Source organism: Balaenoptera physalus (assembly GCF_965194825.1).
Source record: "Balaenoptera physalus genome assembly, chromosome: 21".
NCBI classification, from domain to species: Eukaryota; Metazoa; Chordata; class Mammalia; order Artiodactyla; family Balaenopteridae; genus Balaenoptera; species Balaenoptera physalus.
This window is the reverse complement of record NC_138902.1, coordinates 29207247-29226649: the sequence shown is the minus strand read 5'-3', so window position 1 is coordinate 29226649 and position 19403 is coordinate 29207247. Positions and strand designations below refer to the sequence as shown.

The 19403-nt window shown below is 38.1% G+C and overlaps 1 protein-coding gene across 1 annotated transcript; it reads left to right on the top strand.

Annotated features, from left to right (window-relative positions):
- The first annotated feature begins 1065 nt into the window (after window positions 1-1065).
- On the top strand, window positions 1066-17949 carry ZFP42 (ZFP42 zinc finger protein). The gene is made up of 2 exons (XM_082444540.1): window positions 1066-1326; window positions 6790-17949. Exon 2 carries the CDS (start codon window positions 6885-6887, stop codon window positions 7785-7787), a length of 903 nt encoding a protein of 300 aa, XP_082300666.1. The 5' UTR covers window positions 1066-1326; window positions 6790-6884; the 3' UTR covers window positions 7788-17949.
- The last annotated feature ends 1454 nt before the right edge of the window (window positions 17950-19403 follow it).

The window sequence follows — 19403 nt, the reverse complement described above, 5'->3', positions numbered from 1 at the left end:
CTTCTCAGGATTCTTTGGCTCCTTGAGGTTGTATTTCTTTTTGAAACCCAAAACATTAACATTTTTATCACACACACACACACACACACACACACACACACACACACATCTGGTTCAAACCTGCTCTGGTAACTTGCCTGTGCAGTTTCTAGAGACCATAGCAGTGCATCACAGAGAACAAGAGAGAAGTAGTTTCTCACAATTCCTGCCTTCAGAAATTCACCTGCAAATAAAAATATTTTAAGGTAAGGAGCTAAGGAAGTTTTATATAACATCGATATCAAATGGACGGGGACCTGGTATGCCTACTGGGGGAGATCAGGGAATAAAACATTTTTTAAAAGTTTAATATTTCCCCCATTGGAAACGATCTTTTATTTTTTTCACTGGCATTTATTCTAAAATAACCCCCCCCCAAAAAAAAGAGTGGAGAACTGCTCCCAGATATACATGTGAATTTCAGGCAAGCATCAAGTGAAAATTTAAGAGGCTTTTAAACGCTGATTTGGTTTTTGTTTTAATGGTCTGTGTACATATATAAACTATTAAACTTCACTAGACCATGGCCAATGGTGAGCGTTAATTGACTGGTGCTTTCAAAGTGAGTTGTGTTACCTTTAGAGACACGAACAGTCACATAATGGCTGAAAAAGAAAAAGCAGTAATAGGAGTTTCTCTGCGACTGGGGGTAGGGTGAGATGGGGGTGAAGTTTGGGGGAAGAGAAGAGAAGGCACAGGGAAAGGCGAGGTGTGCACTCCACGGGGTAAAAACTGTCTCCACCAAAATTTATTTTCTTTCATTGATATATAACTGCTTAAATTTGATTATACTTACGTTCATTTGTTCAGTAGAGATTTACTGAGTGCCTACTTCTTGCTAAAACTGGGCGATGGGGGTTCAAAGAGGTTTTCTCACGTGGCGGAGGCCCAATGACTGCGGCGCGGGGTGAGGAGTACGGGGGTGGGGTGGGGGGGAGTCGCCCCTGCCCCCCCCCCTTGGTTGAATGTGACCACGCGCTGGCAGGTCCGGCGGCCAACCCCACCCAGGCCCGGCGCTGAGCCACACCCACCTCCACGCCCACCGCTGCCTGATCCCTCGACCTTCACAAGGTTGGTAGAGCCTTTCCTTGGAAATTCAACTAATCAAGGCAGAGTTGAAAAGTAGGTGTAGCCTGATGACTATGTCCATCAAAAGGAGGGTGGGTCCAACCGGCGGAGCGCAAAGAAAGGTTGATTCCAACAGCTGTCGGGAGCAGGAGTAGCAGCTCCTTCTACGTCTTACCTTTGAAAGGAATTGGAATAGCAGAGTGCTTCGCGGTAGCATGGGTAAGTCTTGTTCCATGGAACTGCTTTTTTCAGCTACTGGAGACGGTGTGTGTATTGAGCTCACTACTTAGGATGGATTTTTAACCGTGGACCCCGATCAAAAAGATTTTGAAAAGCACAAATGGGAAGCGTTTTATCATCCTAGAACCAGGTGGGGAGTGGACCTTGTCCAGTAGACTTCTAGTGTTTAAACGGCGTTTACCTACGCCTATTTGGGCCACTGACCTCAAACTTTCAAAACGTAAAGGAGGAAAGTAAATACACTTTCAAGAAAGCAGATTCCTGGCTGAATTTTCCTTGAAGTTGCATTTTTAAATTTTGTTTTAAAAAATTGTATAAAATTGTATTGTAAAACTTTGTACAAATATTGTATCTCACTGCAAGAAATGGCTCGGTCTATTTTATGCTAAAATGTTTAAATTATTTATTATAAAGAGTAAACTTATTTTCCTTTCTTTCCTCTTCAATTATCTCTGCAAATGGCACTACCATCCACCCAATTACTTGAGCAAAAACTTGGACTATTCACTCATTCTTGCTCCCTGTTTCTCTTACCCCCTTTATCCAACCCAACAGCAAGTTTGGAAGGCTCTATCTCCATTTTCCCTCTCTCCCTCCATTTCAGCTCCGCTGCTACCACATGCTCCAAACCACCAACATTCTTTTCCTAGATTACTAAATAGCCTGAGGGATTTTTTTTTCTTTCACTCTTGCCTCCCTTAATCCATTCTTCACAAATCAGCCTGAGTAGTCTTTTAACCTAAATCACAGCGTGCTAATTTCCTTGTTTGAAAGAAACCCCGTAATGGTTCCCATTGGTTTGGGAATGACATGCAAACGGCTCCCTCCTGCACCGTCCTCAACCTTATCTCAGACCTCTATGGTCTTTGTCCGCCATTTTGTGTAACAAGCATGGCTTTCATTGCCGTCCAGCAAGCTAATCCCTTTGTGCTTTCTGTTGCAGCTTGGAAAGAACACTCTTCTTCCACCTCTTTCAACTGGCTAATACTTTTCTTCTTTTTCAGGTCTGGGTCTAGTGCTTCCTTGGAGGCCTTTACAGACATTCTTTTTAAAGATAGCCTCCCCTGCCTTTCCTCTTATTGGTTTCATTTCACAGCATTTCTCTCAACCTGAAATTATTTTATTTACCATTTTATAAAAACTTTATTTACATTTCTGTCTCACACAGATAAAAATGATATGAAAACCAGGGACTTTATCTTTTTCGCTGCTCTAAGGGTCAGCACCGCGGGAATTCCCTGGTGGTCCAGTGGTTAGGACTCCTGGCTTTCATTGCCGTGGGCCCAGATTCCATCCTTGATGGGGGAACCAAGATCCCGCAAGCCGGGCGGCACGGCCAAAAATTTAAAACAAAAAAAAATTTTTTTTAATTTAAAAAGAATTTTTAAAAAGGGTTAGCACCTAGAACAAAGTTTGGTGTTAAATATTTGTCAAATGATTGAATAAGTAAATGATGCACCCTTGGAACTACTTCTATCACAATTTGAGAAATACAAAATATAGTATATAGTCTCATGACATTAAGTAATTCTTGTAACATCCTATACTATGTTTAACCATTACGTTTTCCATGTGGTTATTTCTACCAAAGGAGAATGTAGTTATATCAACAGGAGTATTCTCATAATAAATTAATAAGTTACCATTTCAATTTATACATTGTTCTCACAAGCTTGCATATTGTGTGAGAAATGGCATAATGCTCAGACATCTGACAAATAAGAATCTAGTTTAGAAAGGTAAGGGCTGTACTTGGACCCTGGTAAATTCATAAAGAAAATACCTTTCTCTCAACCCTGATCTCATAGGAGATGTTGTACTAGATAACACCTTGGCATCACTTGATAGACAACTTTATGAAACTTCTACCTTAAGCATGTCTAATATCCCAAATGAATTTCTAGTAAATTAATTTTATAGGATTGCTAAATCAGATATCACCAGTCTGACGACTAAATGCGTATTCATCAATTCATTTCATTAGACAAATCTAGTAAGTGCTGGGGCATGTGAATAAGACAGGAGAGGCCCTTGCTCTCTTAAAGCTTACAGTCTAGTAGGTAAGACAGGGCTTAAATAATCAGAACCAAGGGGCTGTGGTCAGTGTAAAATGGGGAGCTAGGAGAGCGTTTAGCCTGGGGACCTAATTGAGACTAAGAATCAAGGGAAGCTTGCCGGAGCAATTGGTATTTAGGCAGAGATCTGAAATGCAGGTGGGAAGTAAACCTCTGCATGCCCCATCTGTGCACATGCTCATATGGTAAGGGGGATAGAGAGTGGGTAGTTTGTTTGTTTTTTAATTCTATAGTTTGGTATTTATCCTAATTTTTTTTTAAATTGAAATGTAGTTGATGTACAGCAATATTATTTAAGTTACAGGTGTACAGTATGAGGTTAGGTAGTATTTTGTCGAGAGGAAAGAGCATGGCACTTTATTGGAAGGAGACTTCATTATGGCTGGAGATGAAATAGGAGAACTGGAGATGGCAAGAGATAAGTTTGGAGAGAAAAGCTGGAATCAAACCAATTGTAGCTATTTTAAATGGACTAACTGAGGGAGGGAACTGTTGTGTTCTTTCCTACTTAAACTTTAGATCTAGCAATTTTGCTCCAAAAGTGCTTGCTATATGCACTAATACAAAATGAAATGAAAATTATTTTTTAGCTATGAGAGCATGATTTTGTTAGGCAAATATTGCTGGATACAGTCTCCCTGGTTTATTTCACCTTTATAAAGGACAGAATAAATAACAACACTTGTGCCACTAACATTATTTATATATTATATATTAGGAATATAACATACAAACAGCTTGAACATATTTTTTTTAAGATTTTTTTTGATGTGGATCATCTTTAAAGTCTTTACTGAATTTACTACAATATTGCTTCCATTTTATGTTTTGGTTTTTTGGACATGAGGCATGTGGGATCTCAGCTCCCCGACCAGGGATCGAACCTGCACCCCCTGCATTGGAAGGTGAAGTCTTAACCACTGGACTGCCAGGGAAGTCCCTGAAAATATTTTTAAATAGCCACATTTAAAAATAACCTCCTCAAAAGAATCGTACTATCTATTCTTGGCAAAAGAAAAAAAATACAATAAAAGCAAAACATGCATTTCAATTGGTAAGGGAAGAGGTTTAAATGTCTTCTTAAACATAAGTATGTATATTACATAGAAATATATATTTATTTATATTATATATGCATATATTTAAGAAAACATTTAAACCTCTTCCCTGAGCAATTTATATACAAATATTTGATTTATACTTAGTTAAATATATATATCATGAAAATAGTTATATATTTATTTGTAAATATGTATATATAAATGCTTAAGACATTTAAAAATCTCTCAGCAGTTTTTAAATATCATATATAACATTCATATATATTTTATATAAGTAAATATATAATTTATTTAATTTGTAATTTATATAGTATATATTTACATATATATGTGTATATATAGTGTTTAAGAAGGCATAAAAGCATGTTTTGTTTTCATTCTATGTATTATTTTACCAAAAGTAAATGGCACAAACTTTTTGAGGTGGCTTTTTTGTTTGTTTGTTTGGCCACGAGGCATGTGGGATCCTAGCTCCCCGACCAGGGATCAAACCCGCACCCCCTGCACTGGAAGGCAAAGTCTTAACCACTGGGCCGCCAGGGAAGTCCCGAGGTGGCATTTTTTTTTTTTTTTTTTTTTTTTTTTTATAGCTACTTTTATTTTTATTTATTTTTGGCTGTGCTGGGTCTTCGGTTCGTGCGAGGGCTTTCTCTAGTTGCGGCAAGTGGGGGCCACTCTTCATCGCGGTGCGGGGACCGCTCTTCATCGCGGTGCGCGGGCCTTTCACTATCGAGGCCCCTCCCGTTGCGGGGCACAGGCTCCAGACGCGCAGGCTCAGTAGCTGTGGCTCACGGGCCCAGTTGCTCCGCGGCACGTGGGATCTTCCCAGACCAGGGCTCGAACCCGTGTCTCCTGCATTAGCAGGCAGATTCTCAACCACTGCGCCACCAGGGAAGCCCCCGAGGTGGCATTTTTTAATGTGGCTATTTAAAAACATTTTCAAGCTGTTGATTTTCATTCCAGTACTTTCACATTTGCTCCTTTTTAAAAGCATTTAATTTTTGTTCCTACAGCAGGACATCAGGATGCTGAAATTAAGAGCTCTTTTATAAGACACAATTGTAACATTAAGCAAAGGACTCTTAGAAAGAATATAGTATATTCATGCTGTAACTTTCATAGTACTACTTATAGATTTAAGAAAAGGATCAAAAACCACTCGGATTCCCCTGTGCCTTTATTTTGACGTGCGCTTACAAGAGACGGCAATGCATAGATTTCACATGACGTGCGCTTACAAGAGACGGCAATGCATAGATTTCACATGGCGTGCGCTTACAAGAGACGGCAATGCATAGATTTCACATGGCGTGCGCTTACAAGAGACGGCAATGCATAGATTTCACATGGCGTGCGCTTACAAGAGACGGCAATGCATAGATTTCACACGCCTTATTCCCTGAGTCCCCGTCTTATAGAACAAGGGTGGGCAAACTACAGCCATGCACCAAATCAGTCTCTGCTGTGCATTGCCCATCCTCTGTGTACTGTCTGTAGCTGCTTCTGCGCTACAGTGAGACTGAATAGCTATGACATAGGCCCTAGGGCCCACAAAGTTTAAATCAGGCTCTTTACAGAAAAAGTTTGCTGCCCTTGGTCTAGAATAGTACCTGGCACTTAGCAGGATCCAACATCTACTTATAGAATGAATACAAAGGTAAACTAACAGTAGCTCACATGAGTGGTCAGCATTTGGTCTATGCCATGAACTGTGCTAAGCACTTTAAATGCAGTATTTAATTTGAATTTCACAGAAGTGTTACATAAGAATAGGCATATCTTGCTCCCTCACCTCCTTTAAATTTTTAGTCAGCTGCCACTACCTCAGTCAAGATTTACCTGGAGCTCCCTATTTAAAATTGCAAATCCCTGCTTTCTACCGGTCCCTTGGTTTATTCTAGAGGGCTTTGCCTTATAACATATGATGTACATTACTTATTTATGTTGTATACTCCATGGGGCATACATTACATATTTGGTATAATATATCTATTCACTGGTATGTCTCAACCCATGAGTAGCCTAGAATAGGGCAAGCACATAGTGAGTGCCCAATGAACATTAGGTGATCAGTTAGGGAGGTCAGATAACTTATGGGGGATATCCAGGAAAGAAATGGTTATGACCCATGTCTTAAGTACATATGTCACAGCTAATTCTCTTAGTCTCTTGCAGAGTTAGTCAAAGATGTAAATGTAGTGATTCTGTTATTGGAAAGTGAGTTCTAGGCCATTTTTTGAGGTCATTTTCTGACAATGGCTCTAATATTGGAATATATTTTACCTAATGACTACTATCTCAAACAGGTGCTTGCTGAAAACAATTCACGTAGATCACTCCTACCCAGAAGTGGTTGATCTATCCTGGTGCAAACCTTCACGGAGGGAGCTAGCAGGACAACATGGACCAGAAACTGAAGAAAAGGGAAAAGACACGTGGCCAGAAAGGGCTTGGTAGAAGAGCTGTCAGTGGGGACAAGTCACTGCCAGCCCAGCAGGAACCTCCTGACACAACGTGGACCTTATGTGATGAGGATGTGTGCTATGAGACTAGCTTTCGGGTTGTTGAAGAGGATTCCTTCTCTGACTGTTACATAGAATGCATAATAAGAGGTGAGTTTTCTGAACCTATCACGGAAGAGGACTCACTTCTTAAGTCCTTTGACTGTCTGAAAGAAGGATCAGAACAAGAGCTTTCTCAACAGGCTCTTACGGCAAGCTCACTTCTTGAACGTTCCTTGGAATACATGAAAAAGGGGGCAAAACAAGAACTTCCTCAACAGTTTGGTGGAGAGAATTCACTTCTTGAGTCTTCTGAGTACATGACAGGCAAGAAGCTTCCTCCTGGAGAAATACCCAGCACTGACTGTTCAGATCCTCAACAGCTCACAGCATGCACTAAAATGAAGCCAAGTACAAATAAAGAATATGATGCTCCAGAAAAAATTGTTTGTCCTCAGAGTGGATGCATAAGAGAGTTCAAGAATAGAGCATCCCTGAGAAAGCATCTCCGGGTTCATAGTCCCCGAGATCACGTATGTGCAGAATGTGGGAAAGCCTTCAAGGAGAGTGCAAAACTAAAAAGACATTTTCTGGTTCATACTGGAGAGAAGCCATTTCCGTGTACTTTTGAAGGGTGCGGAAAACGTTTTTCCCTGTCCTTCAATTTGCGTACACATGTGCGCATCCACACTGGGGAGAAACCTTTTGCATGTCCCTTTGAAGGCTGTCGCAAGAAGTTTATTCAGTCAAATAACATGAAAGCGCACCTCTTAACTCATGCAAAGGCCGAAATGAGTCAGTGAAAGAAGATGGAAAATAATCCTCAAACAGGATAAGCATATTAACTAAAGAGTGATTGGCAACAAATATGCCTCATTGATTATTGTTTCAGGAAACAATTTTTAAATCAATATTGCCACCCTACAACGTATATTTTTTTTTAATGTTACTAAGATAGATGCTCCTATACTCTGTGATCTTATTTTAGAACTTTGTGTATAAAATTATAGTGCAGTTCCAATAGTAATGTCAGTAATGAACTTACTTCAAAAGCATAATCCTTAATATATGACAAATTGGATTTTTGGATATGGGACTTAATATCTCATAAGTACGAAATTAACTTTGCTTTTAAGTTTGTAGTTTCCAACTGTTTAGCTTTTTCCTTTTATACTTCTTAATACATATGATAATTCTAGAGAATGAAAATCTTACAGTAGATTGTCAATAAATGAGTTAGTTAAAATTTCTTAAGTTAAATATATTGTTTAATCATTTTATTTTTTATCATTGTATCAAACTATATTGAAATCATATAGTAGATGTAAACGGTTATTTGATAGTGTCAATCCATTTGAATCCATTTCAGATATTTTAAAATAAAAGGAAATAAAACCCCAGAAATGTACTAAATCTGTATTAAAAAATCAAAGAAGTATGCATTAAAAAGAGATGCCATTTATTTGTCTTCAGAATTAGCAAAGCATGGCAAAAATTGATTGTTCGGTATCAGTGAGGTGTCAGGGGGAAGTTGCTCTCCTACAAGGTCGGTTAAGGGATGTTGTCACCCGCCATTTGGGGAGGGGAGTGCTAGATCAGTTTTCTAGGGCTGCCATAACAGTACCACCAACTGGGTGACTTAAACAACAGATATTTATTGTGTCATGGTTCTGGAGGCTAGAAGTTCAAAAAAAGATAATGGCAGGATTGGTTCCTTCCTAGGGTTGTGAAGAAAAGCTCTGTTCCAAATGTCTCTTCTTGGCTTGTAGATGACTGTTTTCATGTTTACATGGCATTTTCCTGTATCTTCACATCATCTTCCTTCTGTGCATGTCTCTGTTCAGATTTCCTCTTAAAAGGACACCAGACATACTGGATTAGAACCCACCCTGATGCCCTCATTTTAACTTGGTCTATAAAGATGCCCATCGCCAAATAAGGTTACATTCCAAGGTACTGGGGGTTAGGATTTCAAGATGGATTTTTGAGTGTACATAGTTCAAACCATAACGTGCACTTTTTTAGACCCAATAATTTCATTTCTAGAATTCCATTCTACAGAATATGTTCACTAATGTACAAAGATAATTTGTTCAAGGATTTTCACTAGAGCATATTTTAATAGTAATTTGATTCAGAACTTAAATGTCCATTAAAAGGGAACAAGTTGCATAAATTTAATACCTCTATTCAATAGGAAATGTGCAAATATCCTTAAAGGAAACTTGGCTGTAAAGGGAAGGAAAGAGGTCCACAGCCAGAGGGAAGCCATAGAGTAGGAGGAAGTTTGATGTTTAAGATTTAAGACACCATTGGAGATAATGGTAATATGTACCATAAACAGCTTTTCAGGAGAAAAAAAAGTCAACACACAATATAAACAAATCAAATTTAAGATTAATCTTGCTTTTAGAAATACCAAAATGTAACAATACGTAAGATTTTTTAAAAGAAAAAAAAAATCAAGGACTTTTTTACTTAGGAATGAGCTAATTATTACTGTGGACTATTATGGAAATTTAATTTTTTATTTATAATATATTTGGTGTGGAATTTATACCATCATTTCTATAGAAATGTGGGTCCAGAGTCTCTAAGTTAAAAGGAATACAGGATAGATATATAATCCATTCATAAATTTGGAATTTCCTCTGACTCAAACACCTGAGTATAGAATTTAGGATGACAATCTGGTGTTTGGTCAAGAGGATGAATCATATGTTTGTCTGGTTTTTGCTTTGACAGCAGTATATTTAATTTGATCCTCTAGGAATTTCTATTCCAAAGTTGAATTAGAGTTGCTATTAGAATAACACCTTTGAGGACTAGGTGAAAGGCACTAGGTAAAAGGCGGGATTAAATAGAAGTCAAGACTAGATAAATTCATTGGCGGAGTTTAGGCTGTAAACTTGAGACCTGGGACTAGGGCATCAAGAAAGATCAAGATTGGCTTCCCCTGTGTGTGGAGGCTGGTCTGCTTCTGGAGACAACCCTGTCTGGAACTGAAGGGGCCAGAGTCTCAGTATTTACAACCCTAACGTGAAAATGTATAAGGAACATCAATCTGAGAAAGTGCTTGTGTATCTGGATGCCAAAGCTTAGTTAAATTCTGACTTGGGAACACGACATTAGTTGGCTAGTCTCCTAACTGTATTTTTGTTTGTTTTTTTTGTTTGTTTCCAAAGAGGAACCCTAAAATTGCTAAGAATGTAACAGGAAGAAAGAATGTGGATATAACGAAAAAAGAAAAGACGGGAAAGGAGATTAGCTAATGAGGATATGTCATCTGAAATCTTTGTTAATGTTTCAGAAAAGAAATGTACATATACTTTCCACATTTGTATTTTAAGTAAGAAGAATGAACACAAGATATGTGAATACATAATCCAGAGAAAACTACAAAAGAAAATCAATCCATCTAGATTTTTACATCTCCAGATACTGGCATTTTACAAACCCCAAATCCTGATGAATAAATAAACATTTTTGTTTTCATGCTGGTATTTGGATTCATGGCCTGTATCTTTTTTTTTTTTTTTTTTTTTTAATGGCCAAAGGTTAACAGTTAAAAGGTAACACTAGAGAAATACATTCTACAAAAAAACTGAAAATCTTAAGGCAGAGCTCATCACTGTAACAGGGCATAGTTAGTTGGCACTTAATAAATTATGGAATGAATAAGTGTAAAAATGTAGCTTAATATGCTTTATAAAGTTATCAAAATTATATGTAATTCAGAAACAGCTAATAAAACATTACTTGCCTTTACATAAAATCTGGTTACTCCAAAATAAAGGTGGAAACCACAGAAGTGTTTAATTACCTCTGCATACATCAGCTCTTACTCCCCAAAAGTAATCACCACTCAAAAAGGATTTTTTTAACTGTTATATTGTTTGATCATTTTTGTTAATAGTGAAAATTATCTTAAATCCCATTATCTTTTTTTTTTTTTTCTGTCTTCCTCCTCTAAAAGGGACAGGAGACTGAGGGTCTGTTCAACTCCTAACATCTTGGATAATGAAGAACTGTCCTGCCTTGAGAATTATATCTACCAAGGCTGTGATTAGATAGTTAGCAATGTGTTAAACCACTTACATTCCTACTTTAAATTAGTTTATTTTATTCTCTGTGATATGTGCACAGGTCTCCCAAACAGTCATACTTGATTTCTGTATTTTGCCTTAGCTACAGTGTGCATTGGTGGACATGAGATTTCCATCCTATTCTATCCAGAAAGAATTCTGTGCAAAAGCAGAATTGTCAGGTTCTTATATTACTTTCCTGCCAAATAGGCATGTGCAGAAATCTGTGTGTGCTTATGTTTTAATTACCTAATGTACTAGCTCTGACTGAATAAACTGCATGACTACATCCTACACTGGACACAGAACAGTGCAAGTTATATTAAAAAGCCATTATGTTTGCAACTCTGAGCAAGAGACTATAATTAAAAGGCAATTGGATGAAATTAGCTTTGAGAGTACAAGAGTTTAAGCAGGATTTGGTAAATGAACATTAACGGTTAACATGTGCTTTTTATTAGGTCTTTTGCTTCTTCTATGACCCCAGGTTGAGTTGAATTTCTTTGATGTCAGTGGATCAGACATGTGAAAACACCTGTACAAAGCTGTGCTTTACAATGTGGCTAAAGTTATATCCATAAAAAAAGCCAACATAACTTTTGTGACTTTAGTAAATCAAGGTATTAGGTAGGCTAGAATGATATCCTAGGCATTAACAAACTTTTTAATACCCCTAAGATCTCGGTTATGTGTCATAAAAAGCATACTACATGCTTCTTGCAACTCAAAATGTTGATCATAAAATACACATGCACAAACCAAAGAAGTAATACAACTTTAGAGAATTTTGATTATCATGGCCATTAAATAGTTTAAAAGTTGTTAAAGTTATACACAATATGTGTAGTAGCACCCCATCTTTATCTAAGGCAACCAATACATTTGCAAACTGCTGAGGACTTAGCATGGTACTTACTGATACTTGGCGGGATGGCGGGGAGCAGTGGAAATCTTTGTGCTTATCAGATACGTATGCCTAAAAGATCTTATAGTTATGGCAGATTACGGATGGCTGCAAATTCTTTGCTACTCTTCCAGTTGAGAGTTGGGGTCTATGTCCTTTCCCCTTGAGTCTCTGCTGGTCTGCTTTGATCAATAGGGTACGGTGTAGGGACTTCCCTGGTGGAGCTGTGGTTAAGACTCCATGCTCCCAATGCAGGGGGCTCCGGTTCGATAAGGAGCCCACCTGCTGCAACTAAGACCCGGCGCAACCGAATAAATAAATTTTTTTTTTTAAATAGGGTATGGTGTAAATGATGCTATAACAGCTATGCCAATTCCAGGCCTAGCTTTTAAGAGGCCTGGCAGCTACTGCCTTGCTCTTGTAGAAACCAAATGTCATCTTAAGAAGTATGACTACCCTAAGACCACCATCCTGGGAAAACCAGCAGCTGTTGCAGCAGGAGCTGTTGCAAGCCACTTGCAGAGGCCCAGTAGGACAAGACATGGAGAGAGCAAGGCAAAGGAGTTATGAGGTGCCAGGCGTGTGAGTGAAAGAGTCATCCTGGAAGGCTCATCCAGCCCCAGTCACCCCAGGTGACACCAAATTAATTATAGGGCCTAGATGGTCCTTTTCCAAATTTCTGACCCACAAAATGATGAGCAAAGTGAAATGATTTTTTGACATAGTGACTATAGTTGATAATTTGTAAAACTGAAATTTGCTAAGAGTAGAACTTAACTGTTCTCACCATATACGTGTGTATATATATATATATATATACACATATATGATCATCACAATGTACAACTGAAATATCTTACAATTTGATTTGTCAATTATACCTCAATAAGACAGAAAAAATAAAATGGTTGTTTTAAGCCACTTGAATTTTGGGGTTAGTTCATTATGCATCAATAGATAACATACACTCCACTTCAGATATGTAATTTGAATTCTATAGTCTCTGCTTTATATTTGTGTGTTGTGTGTATATATACATATAGGTTTTACCATATGATTAGTTTATGTCTAAATTCAAAAGGAATTTTTTATTTTATTTTCAAATTTATACACTAGACCTATTTTCAATGTCATACAATGAAGTAGTGATCGCCTTTTCCTAGACTAGTAGAGACATATATTTGGTGGACTATCTAAGGAAACTGCAGCTGACTTTAATAAAATTAAAACTCAGTCTCAAGGTTGGTGGAGAGAGATCTCCACCCAGGAGGAAACTTTCTCTTGACCACGAATCCTGTCATCCTGGGCCTGCCACTTTCCCCTGGACAGAATCCCATTAATTACTGCTGCTACCACCACTGTCCTTAAAGAATTATGCTCCCCTTTAACTCAGACCCAAGCTCCAGCTCTTCCTTTACTACTTAACAGTAAAAATGAGATGAGGCTGGAACATCAAAAGATCCCATTAAAGACAAGGATAACAGAATACAGCTTGTTTTCTCATGTCACAGGCTTCAGAGAGATCTGTTTCGGAACCCAGAGTTAAGAAAAAAAGCTCCAGTGATTCTTTTCATTTTCACCTGAGACCTGGCCCAGGTTTTTGGGTGAGGACCCACTTATTTCCCTAGCTTCTAACCTCAGTATATCTAGATGTGGAATTTAACTAGAAGACCCCTAAAGTTGTCCCAGATGGGGGTATAGGGTGGACATGAGAGATAACCTTGAAGAGGTTAGCAAGGGACAAATTTTGAAGGCTTTAAAAATCATTTTAATGAACTAGAACTTTTTCTTATAGTCAATAAAGGAAGCATTAAAGGCATTAGCATAGGCAACATGATCAAATTAACTTTTTAGAAAACCATTTGGGGTGCAAGGTAGAAGAGGACTGAGGAGTAGGAACACAGGCAGCATAACCCACAGGAGAGATGGTGTGTCTTACTGGATGTTATAGTTCCAGCACAAGCATAGAACATAACACACGATTAATGGATGTTTAAATAAATGCTTGACTAGACAAAGCTAAAAGCATTTCCAAGCAGTAATAAAAATTTTAGGGCTTCCCTGGTGGTGCAGTGGTTAAGAATCCGCCTGCCAATGCAGGGGACACAGGTTCAAGCCCTGGTCTGGGAAGATCCCACATGCCGCAGAGCAACTAAGCCCGTGCGCCACAACTACTAAGCCTGCACTCTAGAGCCTGCGAGCCACAACTACTGAGCCTGCATGCCACAACTACTGAAGCCTGGGCGCCTAGGGCCCATGCTCCGCAACAAGAGAAGCCACTGCAATGAGAAGCCCATGCACCGCAACGAAGAGTAGCCCCCGATAACTGCAACTAGAGAAAGCCCGCACGCAGCAACAAAGACCCAATGCAGCCATAAATTAATTAATTAATTAAAATATTTTTTAAAAAAATTTTAAAGTGACAGATGCACTAAACTTAACCTTACTGACACACAACAAAAGACAAATAATCCAATTAAAAATGACCAAAGAACTTGAATAGACATTTCTCCAAAGAAGATAAATAAATGGCCAATAAACACATGAAAAGATGAACATTCTGTCATTAGGAAAATGCAATTCAAAACCACAAAAAAGAACAACAACAACAAAAACACTTCACATTTGCTAGAATGGCTAAAATAAAAAAAAAAAATCTTGGTCAGAAAGTGGAGCTATTTGAATCTTCCATCACTGCTAGTGGGACTGCAGAATGGTGCAGCCACTGTGAAAAACAGTTTAGGACTTCCCTGGTGGTGCAGTGGTTAGGAATCCACCTGCCAATGCAGGGGACACGGGTTCGAGCCCTGGTCCTGGGAGTTCCCACATCCACATGCCGCGGAGCAACTAAGCCCATGCGCCACAACTACTGAGCCTGTGCTCTAGAGCCCACAAGCCACAACTACTGAGACCACGTGCCACAACTACTGAAGCCCATGCACACGTGCTCCGCAACAAGAGAAGCCACTGCAACGAGAAGCTCGCGCACCGCAACAAAGAACAGCCCCTGCTCGCTGCAACTAGAGAAAGCCCACACACAGCAACGAAGACCCAACACAGCTAGAAATAAAATATAAATAAATAAATTTGTATTAAAAAAAAGAAAAACAGTTCAGTAGTTCCTTAACATGTTTAGCACAGTTATCATATGACCCAGTAATTTCACTCCTAGATATAAACCCAAGAGCAATATAAAAATCTGTATACAAATGTTCATAACGGCATGATTCATAATAGCCAAATAGTGGAAACACCCCAAAAGCCCTCCAACTGATGAATGGATAAACAAAACTTTCTATACCCATACAATGGAATATTATGTCAGCCATAAAAAGGGATGGAAGTATTAATACATGTTACAACAACAATGAACCTTGAAGACATGCCAAGTTGAGGCAGCCAGACACAATTCCTTATATCATCCAATTCCATTGTATTTGAAATCCCCAGAATAGGCAAACTCATAGAAACTGAAAGTAGATTACTGGCTGCCAGGAACAAGGGCATCAAGAAGTGATCAGTAAGGGTTTCTTTTCAGGGTCATAAAAACGTTCTAAAGTTACATAGTGTTGCAGAATTCTGTGAATGTACTAAAACTCACTGAATTGTTACTTTAAAAGGGTGAATTTTATGGTACATGAATTATATTTCATTAAAGCTGTTATTTTAAAAATGACTTATGCAAACTACTATAGTCTTATTAACTATTTTACAGTCACTTTCATCAAAAGCAATAACACAATACATCGAAAACCCAGGAGGTTAAATAACTGGGGTTAAGAATATAGATTTAGAATTACTTAAATGAATATTCAATATTATCATTCTTTGTATTACTAATATTACCTCTAGCAGGGATACTGTGTCAGGACCACGTCCCTGGCCCTTGAGGTTCCTACAATTTTACAGCACATTATAGGTGGTTGATAAAAATGATCATGTTTATGTTTCCTTAATGAGCATATATATTAACTTCTGAAAAGTGTGTTGAAGATGAAAATATTTAAAGTCAGTATCTTGTCGTTTCATCTGTTTGTTTGCTAAAATTAAAACACACATATTAACAAAACCCCCTGTGGCTTATGCATTTGAAGGTATTCCAAGGATAGCTTTAAAATGGGTAGGTGTGATATTTACAAAGCCCAGATCACCTTCTCTCCTTACTCCAGCTACCCTCCATGGACATTTTCTGTTATTAAATGAACAAATCAATTTCGGGATCTTTCATTCAGTAGCACAGCTCCCCCGACTAGAACCCCAGGCAGCACTACAGCAGTGTCTAGGATTCTATCATCAAAAAGAACCAATGGCATCCCTGTAGGTCTAGGTTTTCCCCAGATAAAGTTTTCCTTACAGGTGTTAAGGCTCTTTTACTGCCAGATTTATTTTTGTTTTTGTTTTTTTGGATAAAGTAAAAATAACATACAAAGAGTATTCATAATTTTTATGAATTTTTACCATTTTCTTGATTTTTAGTTCCTTCTGAGATAGTGAGCGTGGGACTCAGTGAATGCTCCTCTTACGCTGATCTCATTATTGTAGACCTGAAAGATGGTCCTTCTACCTGGTCTGTAGACATAATTCAGGTCATATCAGTAGGTGTTTTCTGGTTTTTAAGAAAATACTTTGTCTCTTTGAAGACCTCTAGACTAGGTGATACTTTAGGCCACTTAGGTACATCTATTACAAGTGAGAAACGAGACATAAAAAACGATGAAAGTACTACAGTTCATGACATCTTGAACGACAAGATAGCAAGATGCAAATTTAAAGAATTCCATTCCTAGAATTCTAAGACCCTTTTTAGTTCTGAAAGTCTATTCCAATGTAATGATGTTGACAGATGATGAATATAACATTTTAAGTTAATAAAGTGAAAGGTAAGAGAGAGATAAATTGTTGTATTGTCATTATTGCTATTATTATTACTATTACTAATAACTTAAGGACACTGTTGCTAAAACCACGGAGTTGGCTTTTAAGGAAATAACAGGTGGTTATTTTAGCTTTGGTTTAGATAATAAAGACATACATTCACATTTGCAAAGTGCTTTGAAAATGGGAAGTGCTCTGGGAGCATAAAATGACATGTTATGAACTGAATGTATCCAAAATTTATATGCTGAAGCCTGAACCCCCAATACACCAGACTATGAGACAGAGCCTTTAAGGAGGTGATTAAATTAAAATGAGTTTACAATGGTCCCTAATCCAACCTGACTGACGTCTTTATGAGAAGAGGAAATTTGGACTCACAAAAGATATACCAAGGATATGTGGTCTCAGAAGAAAGGCCATGGGAGGACACAGGGAGACGCCAAGTGAGAGGCCACCACCAAAGAAACAAAACCTGCCAACACCTTGATCTTGGACTTCAGGCTCCTAGAATGTAAGAAAAGAAATTTCTGTCATTTAACCCACCCTTTGGTATTTTGTTATCACAGCCCAAGTAGACTATACAGGGCACTTAGTGGAATTCCACACAGGGGAAATAGTAGGAGGCATAAATCAGCACTGAATAGTGAGGGGATAAAATGTAAGGCAAGAACTCCAACAGAATAGACTAAAGAAGTGCGAAGGGGTCTTGTACTAAAAGGATTTTAATCCTGCGCTTGGGATCCTTAATTTCTCATATATAGAACCTAAAGCCGGGCAGAAGCAAGAAGAACTAAGTACAATCCTGCAGCCTGTGAAACAAAAACCACATTCACAGAAAGACAGACAAGATGAAAAGGCAGAGGGCTATATACCAGATAAAGGAACAAGATAAAACCCCAGAAAAACAACTAAATGAAGTGGAAATAGGCAACCTTCCAGAAAAATAATTCAGAATAATGATAGTGAAGATGATCCAGGACCTCGGAATAAGAATGGAGGCAAAGATTGAGAAGATGCAAGAAATGTTTAACAAAGACCTAGAAGAATTAAAGAACAAACAAACAGAGATGAACCATACAATAACTGAAATAAATGAAAACTACACTAGAAGGAATCAATAGCAGAATAACTGAGGCAGAAGAACGGATAAGTGACCTGGAAGACAGAAGGGTGGAATTCACTGCTGCGGAACAGAATAAAGAAAAAAGGATGAAAAGAAATGAAGACAGCCTAAGAGATCTCTGGGACAGCATTAAATGCAACAACATTTGTATTATAGGGGTCCCAGAAGGAGAAGAGAGAGAGAAAGGACCCGAGAAAATATTTGAAGAGCTTATAGTAGAAAACGTCCCTAACATGGGAAAGGAAATAGCCACCCAAGTACAGGAGGCGCAGAGAGTCCCATACAGGATAAACCCAAGGAGAAACACTCTGAGAAACACAGTAATCAAATTGGCAAAAATTAAAGACAAAGAAAAATTACTGAAAGCAGCAAGGGAAAAACGACAAATAACATACAAGGGAAGTCCCATAAGGTTAACACCGGATTTCTCAGCAGAAACTCTACAAACCAGAAGGGAGTGGCATGATAGATTTAAAGTGATGAACGGAAAGAACCTACAACCAAGGTTACTCTACCCGGCAAGGATCTCATTCAAATTCGATGGAGAAATCAAAATCTTTACAGACAAGCAAAAGCTAAGAGAATTCAGCACCACCAAACCAGCTCTACAACAAAGGCTAAAGGAACATCTCTAGGTGGGAAACACAAGAGAAGAAAAGGATCTACAAAGACAAAACCAAAACAATTAAGAAAATGGTCATAGGAACATACATATCGATAATTACCTTAAACGTGAATGGATTAAATGCTCCAACCAAAACACACAGGATCACTGAATGGATACAAAAACAAGACCCATATATATGCTGTCTACAAGAGACCCACTTCAGATCTATGGACAGATACAAACTGAAAGTGAGGGGATGGAAAAAGATATTACATGCACATGGAAATCAAAAGAAAGCTGGAGTAGCTATACTCATATCAGATAAAATAGATTTTAAAATAAAGAATGTTACAAGAGACAAGGAAGGACACTACGTAATGATCAAGGGATCAATCCAAGAAGAAGATATAACAATTATAAATATATATGCACCCAACATAGGAGCACCTCAATACATAAGGCAACTGCTAACAGCTATAAAAGAGAAAATTGACAGAAAATTGACAATAGTGGGGGATTTTAACACCTCACTTACACCAATGGACAGATCATCCAAAATGAAAATAAATAAGGAAACAGAAGCTTTAAATGATACAATAGACCAGATAAATTTAATTGGTATTTATAGGACATTCCATCCAAAAACAGCAGATTACACTTTCTTCTCAAGTGTGCACGGAACATTCTCCAGGATAGATCACATCTTGGGTCACAAATCCAGCCTCAGTAAATTTAAGAAAATTGAAATCATATCAAGCATCTTTTCTGACCACCATGCTATGAGATTAGAAATGAATTACAAGGAAAAAAACGTAAAAAAAC